We start from the raw sequence: 23,909 nt of genomic DNA on the forward strand, positions 1-23,909 counted from the left end.
ATTATTAGACTGGCAAAAGAACCTAGAAGGAAAACAGGAAAACTTTCCTTTCCCTACAATAGATATATATATAACAGACATATTCCACACTTTAATCAGTGATGACTGAGATAAGCAGTCATTTTGATAGGTAGAAAGACAGAATGAGGAGCCAGGGAAGGGGAAGATAAGGTTCAAGGCAAAAACCCCACCCAACCACACCTCATCATATCTCATTAAAATAAAATTGTGGTTCTGCTCTCTTCTCCAACCCCTGCTGGCTTTTCTGTGTGCATTTACGGAAATGACATGTACACCAAAAGGAATGGCTGTATAACTAGAACTGTCTATCAAAAGATCTCATCCTGTCAATGAAAGGGATGCCTCCCAGCTAGGACATGATAAATAAATCCTTCCCTGAAAGAACAAGGCTTTTGTGTCTACCTGGATTCTGGCCCACTCCTCCGTTGGAGTGTATTCAAATAAAGCTTTCGCTGTGCTTCGCTATTGTGTCTTTGCCTTTCAATTCTCTGTTTCACCAAGAAAAAGAACAAACTTGACCTGAAACATATTTGGTGCTATGACTTGGACTGCCACTCCAGCCATTAAGGTGTGCTAAATAAAAGCCTCCTGTGGCTGTAACTCTCGAATCTCTTGACTGAATTTTTTCCTTTCAGAAGAGAAGACCTGAGGAATTCCACAATCCACTGCTTGGCAAAAATTTCATTCACCTAGTCAACATGTCCTAAAAAATTTCATTATAAAACCTAAAGCAATTTTTCTTCCTTAGCAGCATTTTAAAATTTGGCCATGTTATAGAGGAGCAAATGTATGCATTCAAAATCACTATTCCCTGATAGGTTTTTTAAAAAATAAAAGTTTTCAATACAAAAAGAATAAAACACAGAGGGGCGGAGCCAAGATGGTGGAGTGAGAAGAGCAGCAGAAATCTCCTCCCAAATCCACATTTATCTATGAAAGTATACCAAAGACAACTGTTCCTAAAATAGAGACCAGAGGACAGAGGACAACATCCAGACCACATCCACACCTGGAGAACCCAGCACCTCACAAAGGGGGTAAGATACAAGCCCCGGCCTGGAGGGACACGAGCACCCCTACCCCCGGCTCCCGGCGAGTGGAGAGGAGTCAGCAAGGAGGGCTAGGGAGCCCAGGACTACTGAACACCCAGCCCCAAGATTCCGGACCAGAGTGCAGACACAGTGCATGTGCGGGGTCCTGGATACTAGGGAAACAGGGCAGCAGGACCAGTGAGTGGGTGGCTGAGGACGATCCCAGAGAACAAAGAAATGGGAGCGACTTTTTTATTTTTTTTCGGGGGAGTGCTTTTTGGAAGCTTTAAAGGGACAGGGACCCCAATACTAGGGAAACAGGGCAGCAAGACCACTGAGCGGGTGCCTGAGACTGGTGCCTAAGGACAAAGAAAATAGCGCATTTTTCCTTTTTTGCTTTTTTTAAAAATTATTTATTTCTTTATTTGTTTATTTTATTTTATTTTTTCCTTTGGTTGTTGCTGTTGTTGCTTTGGTTTGGAGAGTGCTTTTTGGAAGTCTTAAAGGGGCAGGACAGGACACGTAGCCCAGAGGCAGGTAATCTGGGGATCTCTGGACACTCTAACCCCCTGGGCAGCAGGGAGCACAGAGGCCCCTTACGGAGATAAGTAGCCTCCCGGCCGCTCCCCCTCCAATGGGGCTCCACCATTTTGGAGGAGCAGCCCGAGCCAGGCCACGCCCATAGCAACTGCGGAGATAAACTCCATAGCAACCAGGCAGGAAGCAGAAGCCCTGTCTGTGCACACCTGCCCAGCACAAGCCACTAGAGGTCGCTATTCTCCCAGGAGAGGAAGGCCACAAACCAACAAGAAGGAAAGCTCTTCCAGCTGTCACTCGTACCAGCTCTGCAAACTATCTCTATCACCATGAAAAGGCAAAACTACACGCAGACAGAGATCACAGAGACAACACCTGAGAAGGAGACAGACCTAACCACTCTTCCTGAAAAAGAATTCAAAATAAAAATCATGAACATGCTGACGGACATGCAGAGAAAAAAGCAAGAGCAATGGGATGAGATGCAGAGAAAAATGCAAGAGCAATAGGATGAAGTCCGGAGGGAGAGCACAGATGTCAGGAAGGAGATCACAGAAGTGAAACAAACCCTGGAAGGATTTATAAGCAGAATGGATAAGATGCAAGAGGCCATTGAAGGAATAGAAACCAGAGAACAGGAACATATAGAAGCTGACATAGAGAGAGATAAAAGGATCTCCAGGAATGAAACAATACTGAGAGAATTATGTGACCAATCCAAAAGGAATAATACCCGTATTATAGGGGTACCAGAAGAAAAAGAGAGAGGAAAAGGGATAGAAAGTCTCTTTGAAGAAACAATTGCTGAAAACTTCCCCAAACTGGGGGAGGAAATAATCGAACAGACCACGGAAATACACAGAACCCCCAACAGAAAGGAACCAAGGAGGACAACACCAAGACACATAATAATTAAAATGGCAAAGATCAAGGACAAGGAAAGAGTTTTAAAGGCAGCTAGAGAGAAAAAGGTCACCTATAAAGGAAAACCCATCAGGGTAATATCAGACTTCGCGACAGAAACCCTACAGGCCAGAAGAGAATGGCATGATATATTTCATGCAATGAAACAGAAGAGCCTTGAACCAAGGATACTGTATCCAGCACGACTATCATTTAAATATGATGGCGGGATTAAACAATTCCCAGACAAGCAAAAGCTGAGGGAATTTGCTTCCCACAAACCACCTCTACAGGGCATCTTACAAGGACTGCTCTAGATGGGAGCACTCCTAAAAAGAGCAAAGAACAAAACACACAACATATAAAGAATGGAGGAGGAGGAATAAGAAGGGAGAGAAGAAAAGAATCTCCAGACAGTGTATATAACAGCTCAATAAATGAGCTAAGTTAGGCAGTAAGAAACTAAAGAAGCTAACCTTGAACCTTTGGTAACCACGAATCTAAAGCCAGCAATGGCAACAAGTACATATCTCTCAATAGTCACCCTAAATGTAAATGGACTTAATGCACCAATCAAAAGACACAGAGTATTAGAATGGATAAAAAAGCAAGACCCATCTATATGCTGCTTACAAGAAACTCACCTCAAGCCCAAAGACAGGCACAGACTAAAAGTCAAGGGATGGAAAAACATATTTCAGGCAAACAACAGTGAGAAGAAAGCAGGCGTTGCAGTACTAATATCAGACAAAATAGACTTCAAAACAAAGAAAGTAACAAGAGATAAAGAAGGACATTACATAATGATAAAGGGCTCAGTCTGACAAGAAGATATAACCATTCTAAATATATATGCACCCAACACAGGAGCACCAGCATATGTGAAACAAATACTAACAGAACTAAAGAGGGAAATAGACTGCAATGCATTCATTTTAGGAGAGTTCAACACACCACTCACCCCAAAGGATAGATCCACCGGGCAGAAAATAAGTAAGGACACAGAGGCATTGAACAACACACTAGAACAGATGGACGTAATAGACATCTACAGAACTCTACATCCAAAAGCAACAGGATACACATTCTTCTCAAGTGCACATGGAACATTCTGCAGAACAGACCACATACTAGGCCACAAAAAGAGCCTCAGTAAATTCAAAAAGATGGAAATCCTACCAACCAACTTTTCAGACCACAAAGGCATAAAACTAGAAATAAATAGTACAAAGAAAGCAAAAAGGCTCACAAACACATGGACGCTTAACAACACACTCCTAAATAATCAATGGATGAATGACCAAATCCAAATGGAGATCCAGCAATACATGGAAACAAATGACAACAACAACACAAAGCCCAACTACTGTGGGACACAGCAAAAGCAGTCTTAAGAGGAAAGAATATAGCAATCCATGCATATTTAAAAAAGGAAGAACAATCCCACATAAATGGTCTAATGTCACAATTATCGAAATTGGAAAAAGAAGAACAAATGAGGCCTAAGGTCAGCAGAAGGAGGGACATAATAAACTTCAGAGAAGAAATAAATAATACTGAGAAGAATAAAACAATAGCAAAAATCAATGAAATGAAGAGCTGGTTCTTCGAGAAACTAAACAAAATAGATAAGCCTCTAGCCAGACTTATTAAGAGAAAAAGAGAATCAACACAAATCAACAGCATCAGAAATGAGAATGTAAAAATCATGACGGACCCCACAGAAATACAAAGAATTATTAGTACTATGAAAACCTGTATGCTAACAAGCTGGGAAACCTAGGAGAAATGGACAACTTCCTAGAGAAATACATCCTCCCAAGAGTGACCAAGGAAGAAACACGAAAGTTAAACAAACCAATTACGAGCAAGGAAATTGAAACAGTACTCAAAAAACTACCCAAGAACAAATCCCCGGGGCTGGACGGATTTACCTCGGAATTTTATCAGACACACAGAGAAGACATAATACCCATTCTCCTTAAAGTGTTCCAAAAAATAGAAGAAGAGGAAATACTCGCAAACTCACTCTATGAAGCCAATATCACCCTAATACTAAAACCAGGCAAAGACCCAACCAAAAAAGAAAATTACAGACCAATATCACTGATGAATGTAGAAGCAAAAATACTCAATAAAATATTAGCAAACAGAATTCAACAGTATATCAACAGGATCATACACCATGACCAAGTGGGATTCATGCCAGGGATGCAAGGATGGTACAACATTCAGAAATCCATCAACGTCATCCACCACATCAACAAAAAGAAAGACAAAAACTGCATGATCATCTCCATAGATGCTGAAAAAGCATTTGATAAAATTCAACATCCATTCATGATAAAACCTCTCAGCAAAATGGGAATAGAGGGCAAGTACCTCAACATAATAAACGCCATATATGATAAACCCACAGCCAAAATTATCCTGAAGAGCGAGAAGCTAAAAGCATTTCCTCTGAGATCGGGAACTAGACAGGGATGCCCACTCTCCCCACTGTTATTTAACAGAGTACTAGAGGTCCTAGCCACGGCAATCAGACAAAACAAAGAAATACAAGGAATCCAGATCGGAATCGAAGAAGTTAAATTGTCACTATTTGCAGATGATATGATATTGTACGTAAAAAACCCTAAAGACTCCACTCCAAAACTACTAGAACTGATATCAGAATACAGCAAATTTGCAGGATACAAAATTAACACACAGAAATCTGTAGCTTTCCTATACACTAACAATGAACCAACAGAAAGAGAAATCAGGAAAACAATTCCATTCACAATTGCATCAAAAAGAATAAATACCTAGGAATAAACCTAACCAAAGAAGTGAAAGACCTATACCCTGAAAACTACATGTCACTCTTTAGAGAAATTAAAGGGGACACTAACAAATGGAAACTCATCCCATGCTCATGGCTAGGAAGAATTAATATCGTCAAAATGGCCATCCTGCCCAAAGCCATAAACAGATTTGATGCAATCCCTATCAAATTACAAGCAACATTCTTCAATGAACTGGAGCAAATAATCAAAAACTCATATCAAAACACCAAAGACCCCGAATAGCCAAAGCAATCCTGAAAAAGAAGAATAAAGTAAGGGGGATCTCACTCCTCAACTTCACGCTCTACTACAAGGCCATAGTAATGAAGACAATTTGGTACTGGCACAAGAATAGAGCCACAGACCAGTGGAACAGATTAGAGACTCCAGACATTAACCCAAACATATATGGTCAATTAGTATTTGATAAAGGAGCCATGGACATACAATGGCGAAATGACAGTCTCTGCTACAGATGGTGTTGGCAAAACTGGACAGCTACATGTAGGAGAGTGAAACTGGACCATAGTCTAACCCCATACACAAAAGTAAATTCAAAATGGATCAAAGACCTGAATGTAAGTTATGAAACCGTTAAACTCTTAGAAACAAACATAGGGAAAAACCTTTTAGACATAAACTTGAGTGACCTCTTCTTGAACATATCTCCCCGGGCAAGGGAAACAAAAGCAAAAATGAACAAGTGGGACTATATTAAGCTGAAAAGCTTCTGTACAGCAAAAGACACCATCAATAGAACAAAAAGGAACCCTACAGTATGGGAAAATATATTTGTAAATGACAGATCCGATAAAGGCTTGACGTACAAAATATATAAGGAGCTCACACGCCTCAACAAACAAAAAACAAATAATCCAATTAAAAAATGGGCAGAGGAACTGAATAGACAGTTCCACAAAAAAGAATGGGCAGAGGAACTGAATAGACAGTTCCACAAAAAAGAAATACAGATGGAAGACACATGAAAAGATGCTCCACATCGCTAATTATCAGAGAAATGCAAATTAAAACTACAATGAGGTATCACCTCACACCAGTAAGGATGGCTGCCATCCAAGAGACAAACAACAACAAACGTTGGCGAGGCTGTGGAGAAAGGGGAAGACTCCTACACTGCTGGTGGGAATGTAAATTAGTTCAACCATTGTGGAAAGCAGTATGGAGGTACATCAAAATGCTCAAAACAGACCTACCATTTGACCCAGGAATTCCACTCCTAGGAATTTACCCTAAGAATGCAGCAATCAAGTTTGAGAAAGACAGATGAATCCTTATGTTTATCACAGCACTATTGACAATAGCCAAGAATTGGAAGCAACCTAAATGTCCATCGGTAGATGAATGGATAAAGAAGATGTGGTACATATACACAATGGAATACTACTCAGTCATAAGAAGAGGGCAAATCCTACCATTTGCAGCAACATGGATGGAGCTGGAGGGTATTATGCTCAGTGAATTAAGCCATGCGGAGAAAGAGAAATACCAAATGATTTCACTCATCTGTGGAGTATAAGAACAGAGAAAAAATTGAAGGAACAAAACAGTAGCGGAATTACAGAACCCAAAAATGGACTAACAGGTACCAAAGGGAAAGGGACTGGGGAGGATGGGTGGGTAGGGAGGGATAAGGGGGGGGGAAGAAGAAAGGGGTATTAAAATTAGCATGCATGGGGGGAGGGAGAAAGGGGAGGGCTGTAGAACACAGAGAAGACAAGTAGTGATTCTACAACATTTTGCTATGCTGATGGACAGTGACTGTAAAGGGGTTTATAGGGGGACCTGATATAGGGGAGAGCCTAGTAAACATAATATTCTTCATGTAAGTGTAGATTAAAGATTAAAAAAAAAAAAGGAAAGAAAGAAAAGGGGGATTAGTCCTTGATAGGATAAAGCTAATGGTAAAGCAGTGATTAACACATGCTTTAAATATCCTTAATGTTGATCACTTAAAGGGTGTCAGATGATCAGCTATGGAGGTATACTTTTCTGATAATATTCCTTTCTCTTAAAAAAAAAAAAAAAGCAGTTTCTGTGTGGTGACCTCCAATGAGTTCTACACAATGGTATAAAGGGCATATCAAAGTGTGGGCAAAGGTTCTGTTTGTGTTTATACAGAGGATCAAAGCCTAAGTTGGCTACCCAGAAAATGAACTAAGATACGATATGAAGAAGAACTTCCAACATCAGCACTCTCTGGAGGACTCATACCAGAAGATGATCATCAAAAAACCTCCACAAAGATCCAGGCGATGCTGCAGTTGTAGCTGCATCCATCTCACCCGTTCCTGGACTTGCCATTGGAATGAAGAACGAGATATCTAAGCTGGCCTGTGCATACAGTAAAACAACAAATTTGACTGGATCTATGCTGTTGGAACTCAACCAAGAATTAGGAGAAGTGCAAGTTGTAGCACTCCATAATCTTACGACTATAGACTATCTACGGTTAAAAGAACATATGGGATGTGAACAGTTCCCAGGAATGGGTTGTTTTAATTTGTCTGATTTCTCTCAGACTGTTCAAGTACAGTTGGACAATATCCATCATATCATAGACAAATTTTCACAAATGCCTAGGGTGCTTAACTGGTTTTCTTGGCCTCACTGGAGATGGCTGGTAATTATAGATCTCCTTTGGTCATGTAACTGTATTCCTATTATGTTAATGTGTATACGCAATTTAATTAGTAATTTAAAACCTATACATGCTTAAGTTACTCTACAAGAAGATATGTCAAAGAAATAATCAGTCCTCCCATGTTTTCTTCCATCTGCTACCTCTATAGCTTTTCTTCTTCCTTCCTAATTACAACCCTTAAATAGAATTCGTGCCTCATATCGAATTTACCGAGTATCATAATTCCTCCAACTGGTAAAGATACCTCAAGAGAAATGCTGGGCATAGAAGCCACAGAGTATAAATCTGCAAAGTAAAAAGCTAACCTTTTCAAATAATATGGCTTCTCTCTCACTTACCAACTTTACATCTCCCTGTACGGCCTTGGAAGATGACTGGTTAGCCAGAGACGGGTAAGATTCCTCAAGGGAGGAAGAACCTAAGACAGGCACAGTCGTAGGGGGGCCATCAGGTGAGAAATGGGGGATCAACAGAGGTGAGGCTTAGAACGTCCCCCCCCCCTGTTCTGAGAGAAATCTGCTGCATCTGTGGATGTTTTATTGCCCTTGTCTAGCTTGGATTAACATATAGTCTACAGGCACACATCTGATCATCTACATTTGCTCTCTTACAACACTAAACTATGTTTTCTACCTTTATCTTGCATCTACCTACCACTTCAGCATTTTATTAAAAATAATAATAATAAAGAGAGAAATGTGGTATCCACATATAAATCAAGTATAAAATGAAATAAATATTCATATTTGACCTGATTGTTTATAGTTCATAATGCGTGATCAAAACCAAAAGTTTCTGTGATGACTCCCCTTGTACTGTTCACCATGTAAGAACTTATTCACTATGTAAGAATTTGTTCTCCATCTAAGAACTTGTTCGTTATGCTTCAGAAGATTGGAGACTGATGAGAATTAGGCTTGAGATGGATTAATGATTGTGCATTGAGCATTGACTCCCCTATACAGAATTTTATTGTTGTTAACAACCATTTGATCAATAAATATGAGATGCCCTCTCAAAAAAAAAAATTTTAATAATACGTTGTAAGTAGCTCAATAGGATCTCTTTCCTTTTACCAGTCATGATACAAAATATTTTTCACTAACTGAGTTTCAGGATTTTGCTCAATGTCTTCTCTTTTAGGCATTTCTAGTATAGTAAAAAACATATTTTTAAAGAAATCTATATAATGTTATAGAACTTATTCCAATTAGAGATACTTGTTGCTCAAATATATGAAGACTGATGCTAAACGAGCAGTTATAAAATTATATAGATCTTATATCTACCGAAAGTTTGCATCTTCTAATTTTTTTCAACTATACTTGACTACCAGTAGAAAATTAAATTAAAATATTTGAATTGTCCTTTTATTATGGAATAAAAATAAAAGCGTTTATATTTAAAGAAAAAGAATAAAACATTATATAACCCATATCATTATGATGAAATTATTTGGGGAATGGATTCTCTTATGAAACAAGCCACTAGTAGAAGATCTTTCCTCACAGCTTACTAGGCAGCAAATAACTTTCGTTTCTTTTTTTTTTATTGTTTTGAGAAAGAAATCATGACTTAAATCCTAACAATAAAAGAGAAAGAAATAGAATAACTGACACTGAAATAATGACAACTAAAAATTTTTGAAGAAATTTATTAGCAAAAAGCCAGACTTCGGCAAAATGAAACTCAAGTAAATACCTTCAGATTTGAAATTAAGGATAATTTAATATGAAAACATAACGATAGTCCATTTCTTTAAATCTTGCTCACTTTAAACCCTGTGGTTTGAACAATGCTTTCCCAACTGTTCCAGGACCATTATGCTCTATCATCAATATCACTTTCCTTGATTTTATTGCCCTTTATCACTATTCTCAAGGTTCTGCATGGGACTGACTTTTTATGCTCAAATACCTGTTAAATACAATAGGAATATTTGCAGCACTTGAGAAACCCAAGATCCATACATTGCCAATATGATACTGTGATTTACATTAAGAAATACACACTTGTTCTTTGTCCTGTTTTCGGCACAGAGCTCCTAAAGCTCTTGGAATTTTCTAAGTGATGAAAAAGATAAGATGTCTTTTGTTATGTTAATGAGACATTTTTATAAAGCGCCAAAGGATGGGGGCTGGTTGCCAGTGGAGACAACCAAGTGATTGGAAGGTAGGAATTTTCAGCCCTTCCACCCCCACCTTCACCCTCAAACTCAAGGGAGGGGAGAGGGACTGGAGATTGAGATTAATCACCAATGGTCAATGAGTTGATCACTTGTGCCTATGTAATGAAGCCTCCATAAAAACCCAAAGAGTAGGTTCAAAGAGCTTTTGGGTTGGTGAACACCTGGAGATGTGGGGAGAGTGGTATACCCAGAGAGAGCATGGAAGCTCTGCGCCCCGTCCCTGTGCCTTGCCCCATGCATCTCTTCCATCTGGCTGCTCCTGAGGTATATGCTTTTATAATAAACCAACAATGTAGTAAAAGTAAAATATTTCTGTGAGTTCTGTGAGAACTGCTGGTCTAAAGCCAGTTGGTCAGAAGCACAGGTGACAACCTGGACATAGGGACAGCATCTGAAGGGGAGGGGGGCAGTCTTGTGGGCACAAGTACTTAACCTGTGGGATCTGAGACTACCTCCAGGTTGATAGTGTCATAGTTGTGTTGAACTGTAGGATACCCAGCTGGTGTCAGGAATTGCTTGGTGTGGGGAAAACCCACATATTGGAATTGGTACCAGAATTGTAACCAACCCCCAATTTTAGGGAGATTTTCACAGGTACTAGTTTAAATGGAGCAACAGGAATCAAATTGGGTCCCAAAGGACAGTAGGAAGCAGAAGATAACATTTAAGAAACTAAGGGGAAAGTAGGCATCAATAAAGTAGAGGGAAAAAGTATCTTCACAAGTTTACCTATAATTGAGAATATCTAAAGGAATCACATATCTAACCTCTTTGTAAAATAAAGAGGTATTTTGGTGACATGAGAAAATCCCCTATATTATCACTGCCTAATTGTTCTAACAAACCCACAAATGTTCTAAACATTACAGAATATTCGTGAAAATCTGGGCAGTGAGTTAAAATATTCTTTGTTTTTGTTGACCTTTTATTTACCCTACGCTACAGAATGTGAAGAAAACTCCAGATCACATTGTTTTACCAGCAGTGCACATAGGTTATAAGCGGAAACAGCTTGCATGGTAATGTTACAACAGGAGAACTCATCCATAGCAGTTGATTACTCCCATTCCAGATGAAGACAAGACTGATAGCGCTTCTGTAAAACAGCTCCCTTGATGATACATGTTAGGAATCTTAAATGTCTGTGTATAGCAGGCTCTGCCAGTGCCCCTCCCGATGTCTTCACCCTTTCCACTTTGGCACTCACTGGGTCTGACTTCTAACAATTAGCACCTGCATTCCTTTGTCTGAGAGGTTTTCTTTGGCCTCTGAGGCTGGCTTTGGCTACCCCTGTGACATGCCACTAATGCCTAGGAATTAATTCTTTTCCCCCATTTCAAGAGCAGCCCTCAGCCCTCAAATAATGACTGACAGGAGTTGATGGATAAATAACACAGCTCCCTTGCACTTTGGGAGGGATAACTCAGGAACATATTGGCCACTGGATCCCTGTTTCCCAAAGGGATTAAGCTCCTATCGGCCATATTTTTTACTGGTTTGATAATATTAGACATTTCTCTTCCATTTCTCACTTCCCCATTCACTTACTAGTGTTTCTTTCACTTCTCCCCCAAAACTTTTTACCCTCAAGTCCTTGTGTCCAAGTTTTCTTCTAGAGAAAGTCAAATAAAGACACTATGCAATTTTGCATTTATCAGAATTAATAAAATGTCTATGAAAGTCACAGCACACCTTGGAACAAAGCAACTGCCTGACAAACTGTATGTATCCAGAGTCTCCAATGTGACTTCCAGATAACTTAAGAGACAGTATCTAAATCTCAAGAAAAAAAGTCAATTTAATCTGGAGCAGAAGCAATACATTCCACATAGCATTTTCTGGAAGAAGGAAGAACAATGAAATACAGAATGAAATTTAATGAAGGTACAAAATTATGACTCTAACATGGCTGGGAATCATTGTCTGCAAGAGGGCTCCGTGATATCTTCCAAGCTGGCTGTCATTAGAGCTCCTTAATATATTGAACAAGTTGACAATAAATTACTTGTTCATCAATGGTGAAAAAACATAGCTGCTGATCTGTAAAATCACAGACCCTTGAAAGCAAAGATGGCACTGGATGGAAACTCAGTAAACAGCAGCTGCCAGGGAGAATAGCAAAGCTCCGTGTGAGCTCATGGGCCCCGGATTTATTTGCTTTGACATTTTTAAAAGGAAATTTAATTGGATTATCTCTCCTTGTTTAAAATTTTCTACTGTAGTACTGGTCACCAGATGCATGAGGAGAAAAGACTGGGAGCCAATTAAATTCCACACTTCACTGAAACAAGGTTATTTTTATTCCTCCCGAATGTAAGGCTGATAGAATCACATTCATGATTTCACCCTGTTACTTCCCTCACTCACTCAGAAGGGGACATTTCTATGGGAAATATATGTGAACTTGGAGAAAAATCCATAGTGTGTATGGAATTGAAAAAATGTGGTTTCCTTGGATTTTCTTCCTTCTAATAGGTTGACATGACCTCAGAAATAATCAAATTAAGTTGACAAAATCATAAAAACAATTAAGTTTCAATAAATCAAACTGAGATTAATTATGGGAAGAAATTTTACAAATACTTGAGATAATCAAGAGCATTTTGATGACATAAGGAAGTTCATATATTAAACCAGGAGATTTTCTCATCTTCCTATCCATTTCTATCTTTACTATGATGCCAATATTTCACAATTGCTTCTTTTTGCCCTAGACAGAGCTTCAATAGAATTGTCATCTGTGTGAAAGTAGCTAAACACTGACGTAGCTTTTAAATAAGCAAACTTTTCTTGAAAGTGCATTATAGGGCAAGTAAAGTTTTCAAGGAGACACAGATTTTTTTGAGCTTTGACAATAGGCTTATGCATATAATTCAAGTAGACATCATCCATCACATTAAATCAAAGCAGACTCTGGCAGCACTGATTCCTACTAGGCTATGCTTTGTGTTAAGTAATTGGAATGTGTTTACTGGTTATTTTTTAAATCTAATGAGAATGATTAATAATATTTTATTTCAACTGTTAAATTCAATCTCAAATATTAGAAATAATTTTGCTTATTTAAAGAGTTGGTACTAACTATAGAACTCTTACCTTTAGGAATGCCTTTGAGTCTCAGCTTCCTATCTATAGGTTGGAAGTGATGCTTCTCATAAGGTTGTTGGGACAATAAAATGTCACAGGGTATTCCACTCCCTAAATACCAAAAGGAGGCCCTCCACAAGTGGGGTATCCCAAGGTACACCCAACTTGCCCCCTACTGCCCACTGCCAAGGCTATATAGCATTCTGTTGGGACAAGAGAGAGCTTTAAAGCCAACTGCTAATGCTTCTGCAGCTCTAGTGCTCATAAAATGAAGCCACATCCAATTTTTCTGAGAAACATCAAAAGATAAGAAGACCAGTCACACAGTGCAAGTTATAAAGTGCATATGAGAACCGATTCAGTGTTATTTTTTAAAATGTGACTTCTGAGATTAACCAGACAGGCTCTAAATAGCAGGATCTGTTTTACCAGTTTTACAGCTACCATCTGTGAGCAAGCACAACAGAGTGGAAAAGGGGTCTCCAGGCCTTGACAGCACTAGGGCGACACACTGAGACCATAGATAGTCACATAATGGAGTGACAGTTAAATTATAGCCCCAGTGGCTCACCATGTGCTGCTGTGGGGGCCAGGCAGAGGCCTGGCCAAGGGAGCACCTGAGAATCCAGGCTACAGGCCAACTAGTCCTGGTGGGTGAAGGTCAGCTTACACCCATCCACGCAGGAAAACATCTCACCAAAGGGCAGCAGGACTAAGAATCAAAGCTATACTCTGGGGACAGACTACGCTAGGTCATTCTCCATTTGCCCCTCGGGATGCATTTTCTGCCTTTTCTACTGAGCTCTCTACTCTCGGAGGCGAACCTCTGTGGCCTGCATCACTCCCTGAGCTTCTTTGCTCCCTGGCTTCTGGGTGGGTCCAGCCAATGGGAGGCAGCAAGGCAGCAGGGTATTGACTCCACTTCCCTGCCCCCTGCTCCCTCCCTGCCCGGCCAGGGTTTGGCGATGGATAGACTTTACCGGCTGCCACTGCTCTAGCTCCTCCATGGGGCTCTGAAATACCAGTCCCTCCCTGCTTCTTCCAGACCAGGGTGGTAAAGCCTTTCCACTCCTGCTGGTCTCGGCACTCCACTGCCATGACTGTTTCCCTTAACCCCTACCCACTTCTCTGTCAAAAGCCTTTCGTGACGTCTGTAGCCTTGACCCCTCTGAGGGTGCTGAGTATGTGTGTGTTTCCTGCCTGCTGGACCCTCACTGGTATCAGGACTTAGCCCACTCTGTCCCCTGTGGTGAGACTGAAGGCTTGCTTCAAGCCTGCTGACTGGCTCCCTCTAATTGCTGAGGTGCTAACTTTGAGATTCCTCACCACTCCGTTCTGTTTTGGAGATGCCCTGCTGGAGCTCCCTGATGCTCTGCCCTGCCAGTCCCATGTCTCGTGTACCAGACCACCCCCTTCTCAGCCTCTAGTTGGCTGAAGCACATGGCCCTGTTCCTTTTTTGGCCCCTCCCTGCTCACCCCATGCAATGCAGTTAATCAGGCTAGACTGGGGAAGTCCCAAATCCCCACCCCTATTTTCCATCCCCTCCATTAACCCTGAGGCAAACAGAATTGGTGTTGAATCTTGTACTGAGGCTTGCTCAGCTTTCATCAGCCAAGAAGTCCCTTCTCATTTCTCAGCAAGATGCCCAGTTCAAGGAAGAGGTCCTGTTGAGTGAGGCTGATTCCCAGTTCAGCCCAAGAGTGCAGACATCCAGGTTCCCAGTGTGGTTGGTGCTGGTAACTTCTAGAGAGCTGTTCTTGGCATCTCTGGAACTTCAGGTAGAGTCAGCCTATACAGGTCACACACTGGAGGAAGCATGTAGTCCCCCAGCCCTTGGCATTCCTGGGCCATGTTCCCACAAAGGAGCTCAGCCTGCCATTCCTTGATCTCAACAGAGCTTTAATCTGCCATGTCACACTCAGGGCTGGGTCACTTTCACAACCTGAGGGATCTTTCCTGAAGTCCCACATGGGACTTTTTGGCTGTGCAGACTCAAAATGTTAGTGATCCCCAAACCTCTAGTGAGAGGTTTTCTTTGCCCAGCTGGGCCCTATAGACCTACACATCGAGTCCAAGTCCTTCATGGCCTCTTCCAGCTTAATAACTCACATCAGTTCCCTGCCACGGGTAGAAGATCAGACAGTAACAAGGAGCAGGGGAGGGGAGGAGGCTGTGCCATTGATACCAAAAACAATCAGCAAGCGCTTCAAGATGTCAAGCTCTGATGTACCATTCAGAATCCCACTGAGGAAGGACTTAGTTTCTCAGATGCCAGGACTCCCCTCCAGAGATCATCCTAGCTACTGAGCTGTCTTGACTGAAAAGAGCCATGTTACCCAAGGTCATACCTCTTCCAAAACCAACCCATAGGGATATAGGCCAGATCATTTTGGTCCAACTCAGGACAGCTCTGGAAGGCCATTCTAGCTGCAAAGCTCCTTGTGGGCCAGCCAAGGCTGTCTTTGGACGTGCATGGCAGCTCACCTTCTCTCTCCCCCTACTCTGCAGAGAGTACCTTCTACAAGTGTTGATACTAAGGACAGTTTCAGATAAACATCCTATACATTAAACTCCATTTGCTTCCTGAAGAACCCAACATGGGACAGTCTCTGTCCTGAAATGTCTCAGGGCATTATTAGATATCAACATCTAAGCACACTTACATAGTTCAGGAGATACTATACTTTTCACTACTGATTCTACTGTATGAATTATGAATATCATGCTCAACCCATTCAGACTACATATTTATGAGACTACAGATTCACTGGTAATATTACCAAGCTATCTTATGTCCTGTTTCTCAACAATAACCAGAGTGGTGTACACTCTGGAATCCAGTTCAGTTCTCATTATTGGTCAAACTGATCAGGTTCCATTTTATACCGATGCTTTTTTTTTTTTCAACTGGCTGAAAAGGAATGGCTCCTTCTAAATGTCTCCCACAGACTGAACCACTTCTAGCGTTGGTCAGTAGAACTGCTAAGAGACCTTAAGTCTCACCATGAGTAACAATTGGAAGAGCCTACTGGTGAGGAACAGGCCCTTCGTGATACTACATTCCTGTTCTGCCACTGTTCTCTTACCTTTAAGGACAGAATCACTCATCTTAGCCTTTGAAGTTGAATGCTCATGGCCCAGCCCCCTGACTTGGGGAACTATGGCATCTTCATTTTACAAACAATAATAATAGCTAACATCTAAGCCCTTACTGTGGTATGGGTATTGTGAGAAGTGTCTCATGTGTACCAACTCAGTCCTCACAACCATCCTGATGAAAGCACCATTCTTAGCTGTATTTTTGATGTGAGGAAACCTGAAAGGTTGAGTAACTTGCACAAAGTCACCCAGTCAACAGTAGAGATAAGGATTTGAACTCAGGTTCATGTAATTCCAGATGTCCTGCTCTACACTGCCTCTCTAAAGGCCCTGAAGTTCACAGCTTAGTAACTGTCCCAGCTGCCAGAATAGGTGAGAGATGAAATGGGGGAGGGGAGTGGCTACAGGGAGAGCAGCTGTTTGGCATTCCCACCCAGCAGCTTCACCAATGTGGGTGGTGATCTTTTTGTAGGCTCTTAAATCAACTTAATGGGTCATGAACTACATTCAAAAGAAAGGAAGAATGGGGGTGCAGGAAAGGAAAGAAAAGGAAGAGAGAAAAGAGAAAGGAAAGACAGAAAAGATCATACTGCACCACATGTAGTTAGAATAGTATTGTTCCATGAAATTTTAGTTCCATTGTATATGTGCATGTTGCACTGCTCTGAAAAAATGTCTTTCTTACTGTGGGTTGTAGTGCCAACAGGTAATTTAATTTCACTCAAACTCAACAGTCATCAGGAAAATAAAAAATAAAAATAATAAGATACAACATGTTTTCAGAGGCAAAAATATAAAAATAACTTGAAAGCCCATCAATAGAGGAATGGATGCATAAACTATTTTTTATCATACAACAGCTATTAATGAATGGCTGAGGTCTGTGTGTATTAAATTAGAGAAACTTCCCACGATGTACTATTAAGTAAGAAAAACATACTGTGGATAAATGCAAGTGGTATGATTTTATTTGTGTACAATAATGATGAAACCCCAACATATAGGTAAAATATTTTGGGGTGGTAAAACATAGAGAAGTAGAAAGTAAGGAGAAGAACAAAGGCAGCTGCTAACCTGCAAAAATAAGTATGTGCATCATTCAGGATTCCATAGGAAATAACAGGGCATAGGCAAACTGTGTAAGTCAACAAACAGACTACATGCAAAGTTGTGGGAAGAGTATAGGAAACCCAACAAGTGATCCTGTACTTCCTCAGGACTATGGCAGCAGGGCACAATTACCACCATGTGGGGCTGAAGGGGTGTGTGAGAATAGTTACCAGCACCTGCAGGTGTCAGTTATACAGAGAGGACCTCCAGACAGGCGCTGTGGCCCTTGGTAGGAGGAGGCAGGCAATCTATAGTGAATGGCAGTGAGAGACGATTTCCCTCTACTCTCTTGCTGGTGCACCCCACTGGCCAAGCCAACTGGAGGCCAGAGAGCTAGGGGACCCACTGATGCAGCCCACAGAGGTCAGCTGCCCAGAACTCAGAGCAGGTAGAGGGGGCTGGAGAAAAGTCCTAATGGGACAAATGGATGAAAGCCAATACAGAATACTATAACATTAAATGAAAAGATAGAATCTAAACACCATCTATCATTTTTATATGTAAAAATTAAATATGTATATGGGTAAGAATTAAAAGGCTACCAAATGACAGTACTGATTTGTTTTTGTGATGGTCTTTCTTTTCTTAATCAAATGTACATCACAGCAGTTCAACAGACCACCCCCACCCACTCCCCTCCCCCTTGGTGACCACTAGTCACTTCTCTGTGTCTATGAGTCTAATGCTGTGTTTTGTTTCTTCTGTTTTGCTTTGTTGTTATACTCCACAGATGAGTGAAATCATTTGCTATTTGCCTTTCTCCACCTTGCTTATTTCACTGAGCATAATGCCCTCTAGATCCATCCATGTTGTTGCAAATGGTAGGATTTGTTTTCTTTTTATGGCTGAATAATATTCCATTGTGTATATGTACCACCTCCTCCTTATCCATTCATGTGGTGGTCTTTTGGATTTTATTTAATTAATTATTTAGTTAAATACAATATCTTCAATAATAATTATATTAAAAAGATTTTTCCCTTTTTATTCGTTGCAGTAAAACAGGGCTAAGTTAACATTCTGACTCCACCGTATACTTGCTGATCCTCTAACTTCCTCATCTCTAAAATGAGAATGATAAAAATCCCCACCTCATAGGGCTGCTATGAGGACTAAATGAGCTGATAGATTCTGAGGTCTTAGAACACCGTTTGGCACATCGTAAATGTAAATGCTTTGATGGTTTGCTGTTATTATGGTGACAAAGGGATGTCAAGAGCATCCTAATGGGTCTACCTGTCCCATGCTCCCCCTCCAATCTACCCACCACCCAGCCAGAGGAAGCTCCCTTTAAAGGGCACACCTGATCCTGTTGCTCTCTTCCTTGAAATTTGTCCATGTCTCCAGACCTTGCTGAACGATATTTGAACCTCACCCTTGCAAGGTTATTTCCAGCCTCATCCTTTTCTGCTCCTCCCTTGTGCCTTTATTCCAGCCACACCAATTACTTCTGGTTCTGCAGAAGTGCATTCCGGTCCCAGAGCCTCTGTTGAGAAGGCCTTTTCCATACCATGACACTTTCCTACCTTGCTCTTACGATTCGTCACTGCAATTTCAAGTGTCACCTCCCCTGAGAAGACTTCCTGTCCCTCCCCACTCCCTGACATCTGATTGAAAAGCAGCTTCCTCCTCCATGAGGAGCCTGCATGCATCCCATTACATCCCATGCAGGCTGTATCACACCATACTGCACATCATGAGTGTACAGCAGTGGGCCCCTCAAAGGTAGCAATAATGACCTTTGTCTCTGGACCCCAGCACAGAATATAAGAACTGCTGAGAGTGGATACTTAATCATTTGTCTTGAGAATTAAATTTATAAACGAACGAGTTAAGTAACTGGCTCAAAAGCACTCAGCTAAGTATGTGAAAAGGCAGAATTCAACTGGAGATCTGTCTGACTCCAAAGGCCACCAGTGTCTCCCAACCATCTGGAAGTTCTACAGCTGCATGACACTCCAGAATCGGGGCATGCCTGAGGGAACTCCCCAGGGGCACGAGACCAGTTCAGGCCAGAATGTGCTGGGCAGCAGAGACTGGGAGGAATAAATGCCTCCTTTCTGGGAGTAACCACATATCTGCTTTATCAAGGGACTTTCCCAAGAAAATCCACTTCTAGAGCATGTTAAAATATAAACAAACCACTACCCACCCACCCACTCCTTAAAGACAATTGGTCCAAAGAGATCTTAGAGAATTCAGACAATTCCACAATGTTGAGAGCACCATTTGATCACATGAACTTTGCTTTCCCTACCAAGCATTTTTCTACTGAATATTTATATTAAATTTGGATCCCCTGTGAAATGCACATCCTCATACTATATTATTGGTCCACCCAAGGCCAACAGGTGTGAACAGCCACAGATATACTAGGCATTCTTGACATAGGCACCATCTGAGATTTGCTCTTGTGGCTCATGATGATGTCACCAGAATCCCTTGAAAACAGTGCTTATTATCTATTTATAACTGTAACCTATTATCCAAATTTCCATATAGTTGGATGTGACTGATGTTAAAAAAAAATTCAGCTGCGTAAGAAAAGTCATGCGCTTATAGAACAGTTGTTCATTCAGGATGAAATGTGAATTAGCCTTTAACATAAACACCCAGAAATATGTAAATGCTCTTTCTAAAAGCACTGATGTTAGTATTTTACATTGAAAAATAATTGAAAGATAAAGAATATTAAAAATTCAAGGGAGGTAGCCACTGATGGCTTTTAAAATTGGTGTTAATTTTACCTCTTTATCATATGACACTGCTTCCAATGCGGGCATTGGATGTATTCTCCAGTTCAGGGCACAGAAAAATGACTCATAATTTATTTGTTCTTCACTGTCTTCAAACCTGAAAACGTAATTATGTGATTTGACTCAGTCTGCAGAATTCAGGACCAAATGTCAGCTTAAATGCTACAATGAAAACATAAATCAGATATGCTTCAATACCTAATATTTCTCTTATTTCTTATTAGTTGGTTATCTGTTTCCAACCATCCATAATGTAAATTCTTTGAGTAGATCATGCATCTATCTCACCAAAGTATCCCTTGTACCTAGATCAGTGATGCCACTTAGTAGGTGTTCAGTTAATATTTGTTGCAGCACAGAAACAAATTAGTTTACTCAGCAACTAAGACCACTGCTGTATTTTGCTAAGAGTATTTGAAGACCCTTTTCACTTAATAGGGTTGCTACTATATGTCAGTAAATAAAATATACTTGTATTTCTTAAATTGCATGCCTTTAAAATCTTTAAGGCAAGCCTAGCTTCACTTTGTCTACTATTGTATTTTTAGGAAAAATAAAAGATATCTTTATCACTTATTATGTAGCCATTAAAAGGGGTTATTTAGATCCATATATACTGTCATGTAAATATGTTCATGATATATTGTTGTGTGGAAAGGAGGTTATGAAATAGTATGTAGAGATAGATCTCACTTTAGGTTTACATTTATATGAAAATGCATAGGAAAAAAGTCTAGTAACAATACACTGATGTATTAAGAACAGTTATCTCCAGGAAGAGAGATTATGACTTTTGCTTTCTTTAGATTTTTCTGTGTCATCTGAATTGTTTTAAGTTTATGGTCAAAAAGAATTAAGCCTATTTGCATTTTGGAAAAAAAAAAGATTATCCTATACCATAAAACTGTAGGTCAATAATAATGAATCTATTTGGCTACTATTTCCTAAATGTGGATATTGGCATAAATTTATCCTTAACCGTAATAGAGTTTTGGCCACTGAGATTCAACACAATTGCTACAATGACCTAAACACAAACAAAATACTTCTTAGTGTAATACCTCAATGCCACCCTATTCCAAATGACTATATTCTGCAAGTTTTTAAGGCTAAATATATACTGGTCATGTAACACCATTTTTTTTTTGAAGGAAAAGACAAAGGTGGTCACTCAGGCATGGTTCCAAGTCCCCTGCCCCAGGTTCCTGCCCTTCTCTCAGGATGCCTCCTTAACCAGCAAGTAAAGGGCACAAGTTACCATTGTGAGGATGAACAGAGGATAATTAATGATAAGAGAACTCAGTGATAAAAAAGTAGGAAAACAATATACTTGTAATCATTCAAAAGACTTTTTTTCTCATAGCATTAAGAATAGCTCATATTTATACAGTAATAAAAATTAGCAGCAATAAATGAAATGTTACAAGAAGTCATCATATTGACTCATCAATCTAAACAAAGCAGAATAAACAGTGATCAGAAGAGGGGAGGGGGAGCTCAGCAATTCTTTTGTGTACATTTTCTTTGGCCAAAGATTCTGGGGTACAGCGCCAATATGCTGCCCCCGACCACTGCTTATCCTCTGAATTTTGGCTCTCTCGTCATACTTGTCATTTGAACTCCCTGAAAGGACATGCTCTGTTTATGGAAATATTTGTAGCCAAAATGCTAGACCATTGTGTCTTTTATTTGTGTGTGTTTTGGGAGAAGAACTAAAACTCAATTAATTAAAGATGTTTGGTAAGAAACTTTCCTTTAGCATGGAGCCTAACATTCTTGAGTAGGAACTGAGGTCAGAGAATGAGATCATGTAGGGCATCTGACTTTCATACTGAGGAAAACTAAGAGCCACAGCAGCATATTGTACAGAGCTGCTGCAAGATCTAAGTTCTGTTTTCTAAAGATCACTCTGGCTGATATACTGAGAACAGAATGTAGGGGCAAGGCCAAAGTGGCAAGGGCAGTTTGCAGGCTTTTGCAGTAATCCAGTAATCCAGAGAAGAGCTAATGGCGGATTAGACACCACTTGCGGCAGTGAGGGGTAGTCAACTCTGAATATATTTTGAGTGTAGGATTCCTGAAGGATTGTGTGTGTGTGTGTGTGTGTGTGTGTGTGTGTGTGTGTGTGTGAGAGAGAGAGAGAGAGAGAGAGAGAGAGAGAGACAGAGAGACAGAGAGACAAAGAGAGACAGAGACAGAGACAGAGACAGAGACAGTGTGTGGATGCAGGACAACTGCAAGGGTTCTGCTTGAACAACTGGAAAAATAGAGGTGCCCTAATTGAGATAGGAAAGACCAGAGGGGCTGCAGCTTAGGAGAAAACATCAGGAGTTTGGTTTTGGACATGTTACATTTTGATGGAAAGTAAGCAGTTGGGTATATAAGTCTGCATGAGTATATGAGTTTAGGGAAGAGGTTTGAGTTAAAGATAGAAATGTGGGAGTCATTAGCATATAGATGATATTTAAAGCCACCAGACTCTGGAATGGATGAGATCACCAATGAGCTAAGTTTCTCTATCTGTACAGTACAGAACTTACTTGTTGGTAAATTCCTATTACATCAATTATGGAAGACACTTCTTTAATCCTAGAAGTTTTAGTCATATCCTAGTAATCTTGCAACCAGTCAAAAGATTATCAAACAAATGTAGGATCACATCAGACTTCACCCCTCATATACAATCCACCAACCAGTCCTGTGGGTTCTACCATCATAGCCTCCTCTTCTCCATCTCTACTGCTATTCACTAATTGCCAGTTACCATCACCTCTCTCCCGGATTACAGCAATAGCTTTGTATCTTGGTTTGCTGCTTCTGCTCTAACCCACCTGCAGGCCATCCTCGACCAGAACAATCTCTCTGAAACATAGACCAGATCAATAACTTTTTTGCTTGCAACTGTCCAGTGGTTTGCCAACCCATTAGGATACAAGCCGAACTCCAGAGCTGGTTAAGACCCTACGCAGTCTGGCCACTGCTGACCTCTCCAGTCTCATCCGAAAACTCTCTCCCCATTCACAGCGTTCCAGGTACACTAGCCCTTTTTTGTTCTCTGAGCATACCAAGACTGTTCCAAGAAAGACAAGGCCTTTGCACCTCTGTTCCCTCTGTCTGGAAAGTCTCAATTCAAATATCACTCCCTCAGAAAGGCCTTCCTGAAGTTCCTCTTACCTAACCTTGTCACCAGTAAGTCTGATATTCACTCACGCTTACCTGTTACCCCCAGGCCCCTGGCCTTCTTCCCTCACAACTCATGATATGCCATATTCCACATATCTAATCATTTAACCATTTCAAAGGATTACTTGGGAAGGATATTTCTGAATCAAATGACATTCAAGAATGATCAAAAGCTATAAATGAAAGAAAACACAGTTCAGAAATGATGTTTAAAATCTTTTTGAGGACAAGTGTTTGGAAGGCTTTATCTTTCCAAAGTCCTAGAGCCAGGCCTGAGGGAAGAGTTGAGCTAATGTGGTATGATACTCCAAGTTTTTCTTTTCAGTTCTGTCTTAGAGGATCTCAATGGATACAGGAATCTCCCCAAAAGGAACAAGGGAGAAAAGAACAAAGAATCTTTCATGACAAGGGATTAAACTAGCCAGTACTTTTTGGAAGGATTCTTTGCTCTTGGGAAGTACAGAGAGGTACAGTATATATCATGATGGATCAATCACAAATAT

General features: G+C 40.5%; 1 protein-coding gene across 6 annotated transcripts in view; it reads right to left on the bottom strand.

Annotated features, from left to right (window-relative positions):
* The window catches only part of EFHC2 (EF-hand domain containing 2), a 272,900-nt gene that overhangs the window by 28,364 nt on the left and 220,627 nt on the right, over positions 1-23,909 (bottom strand). For 2 of the 6 annotated variants that reach the window (XM_037001544.2, XM_037001546.2), the window contains exon 14: positions 20,215-20,320. The exons of the other annotated variants lie outside the window; for them this stretch is intronic. In XM_037001544.2, coding sequence (XP_036857439.1) covers positions 20,215-20,320 — 106 coding nt within the window. Of the gene's footprint in view, positions 1-20,214; positions 20,321-23,909 lie in introns of those variants that run through there. 6 annotated transcript variants of the gene reach the window in all.

Source organism: Manis javanica, chromosome X (genome assembly GCF_040802235.1).
Source record: "Manis javanica isolate MJ-LG chromosome X, MJ_LKY, whole genome shotgun sequence".
In the NCBI taxonomy this organism is placed as follows: domain Eukaryota; kingdom Metazoa; phylum Chordata; class Mammalia; order Pholidota; family Manidae; genus Manis; species Manis javanica.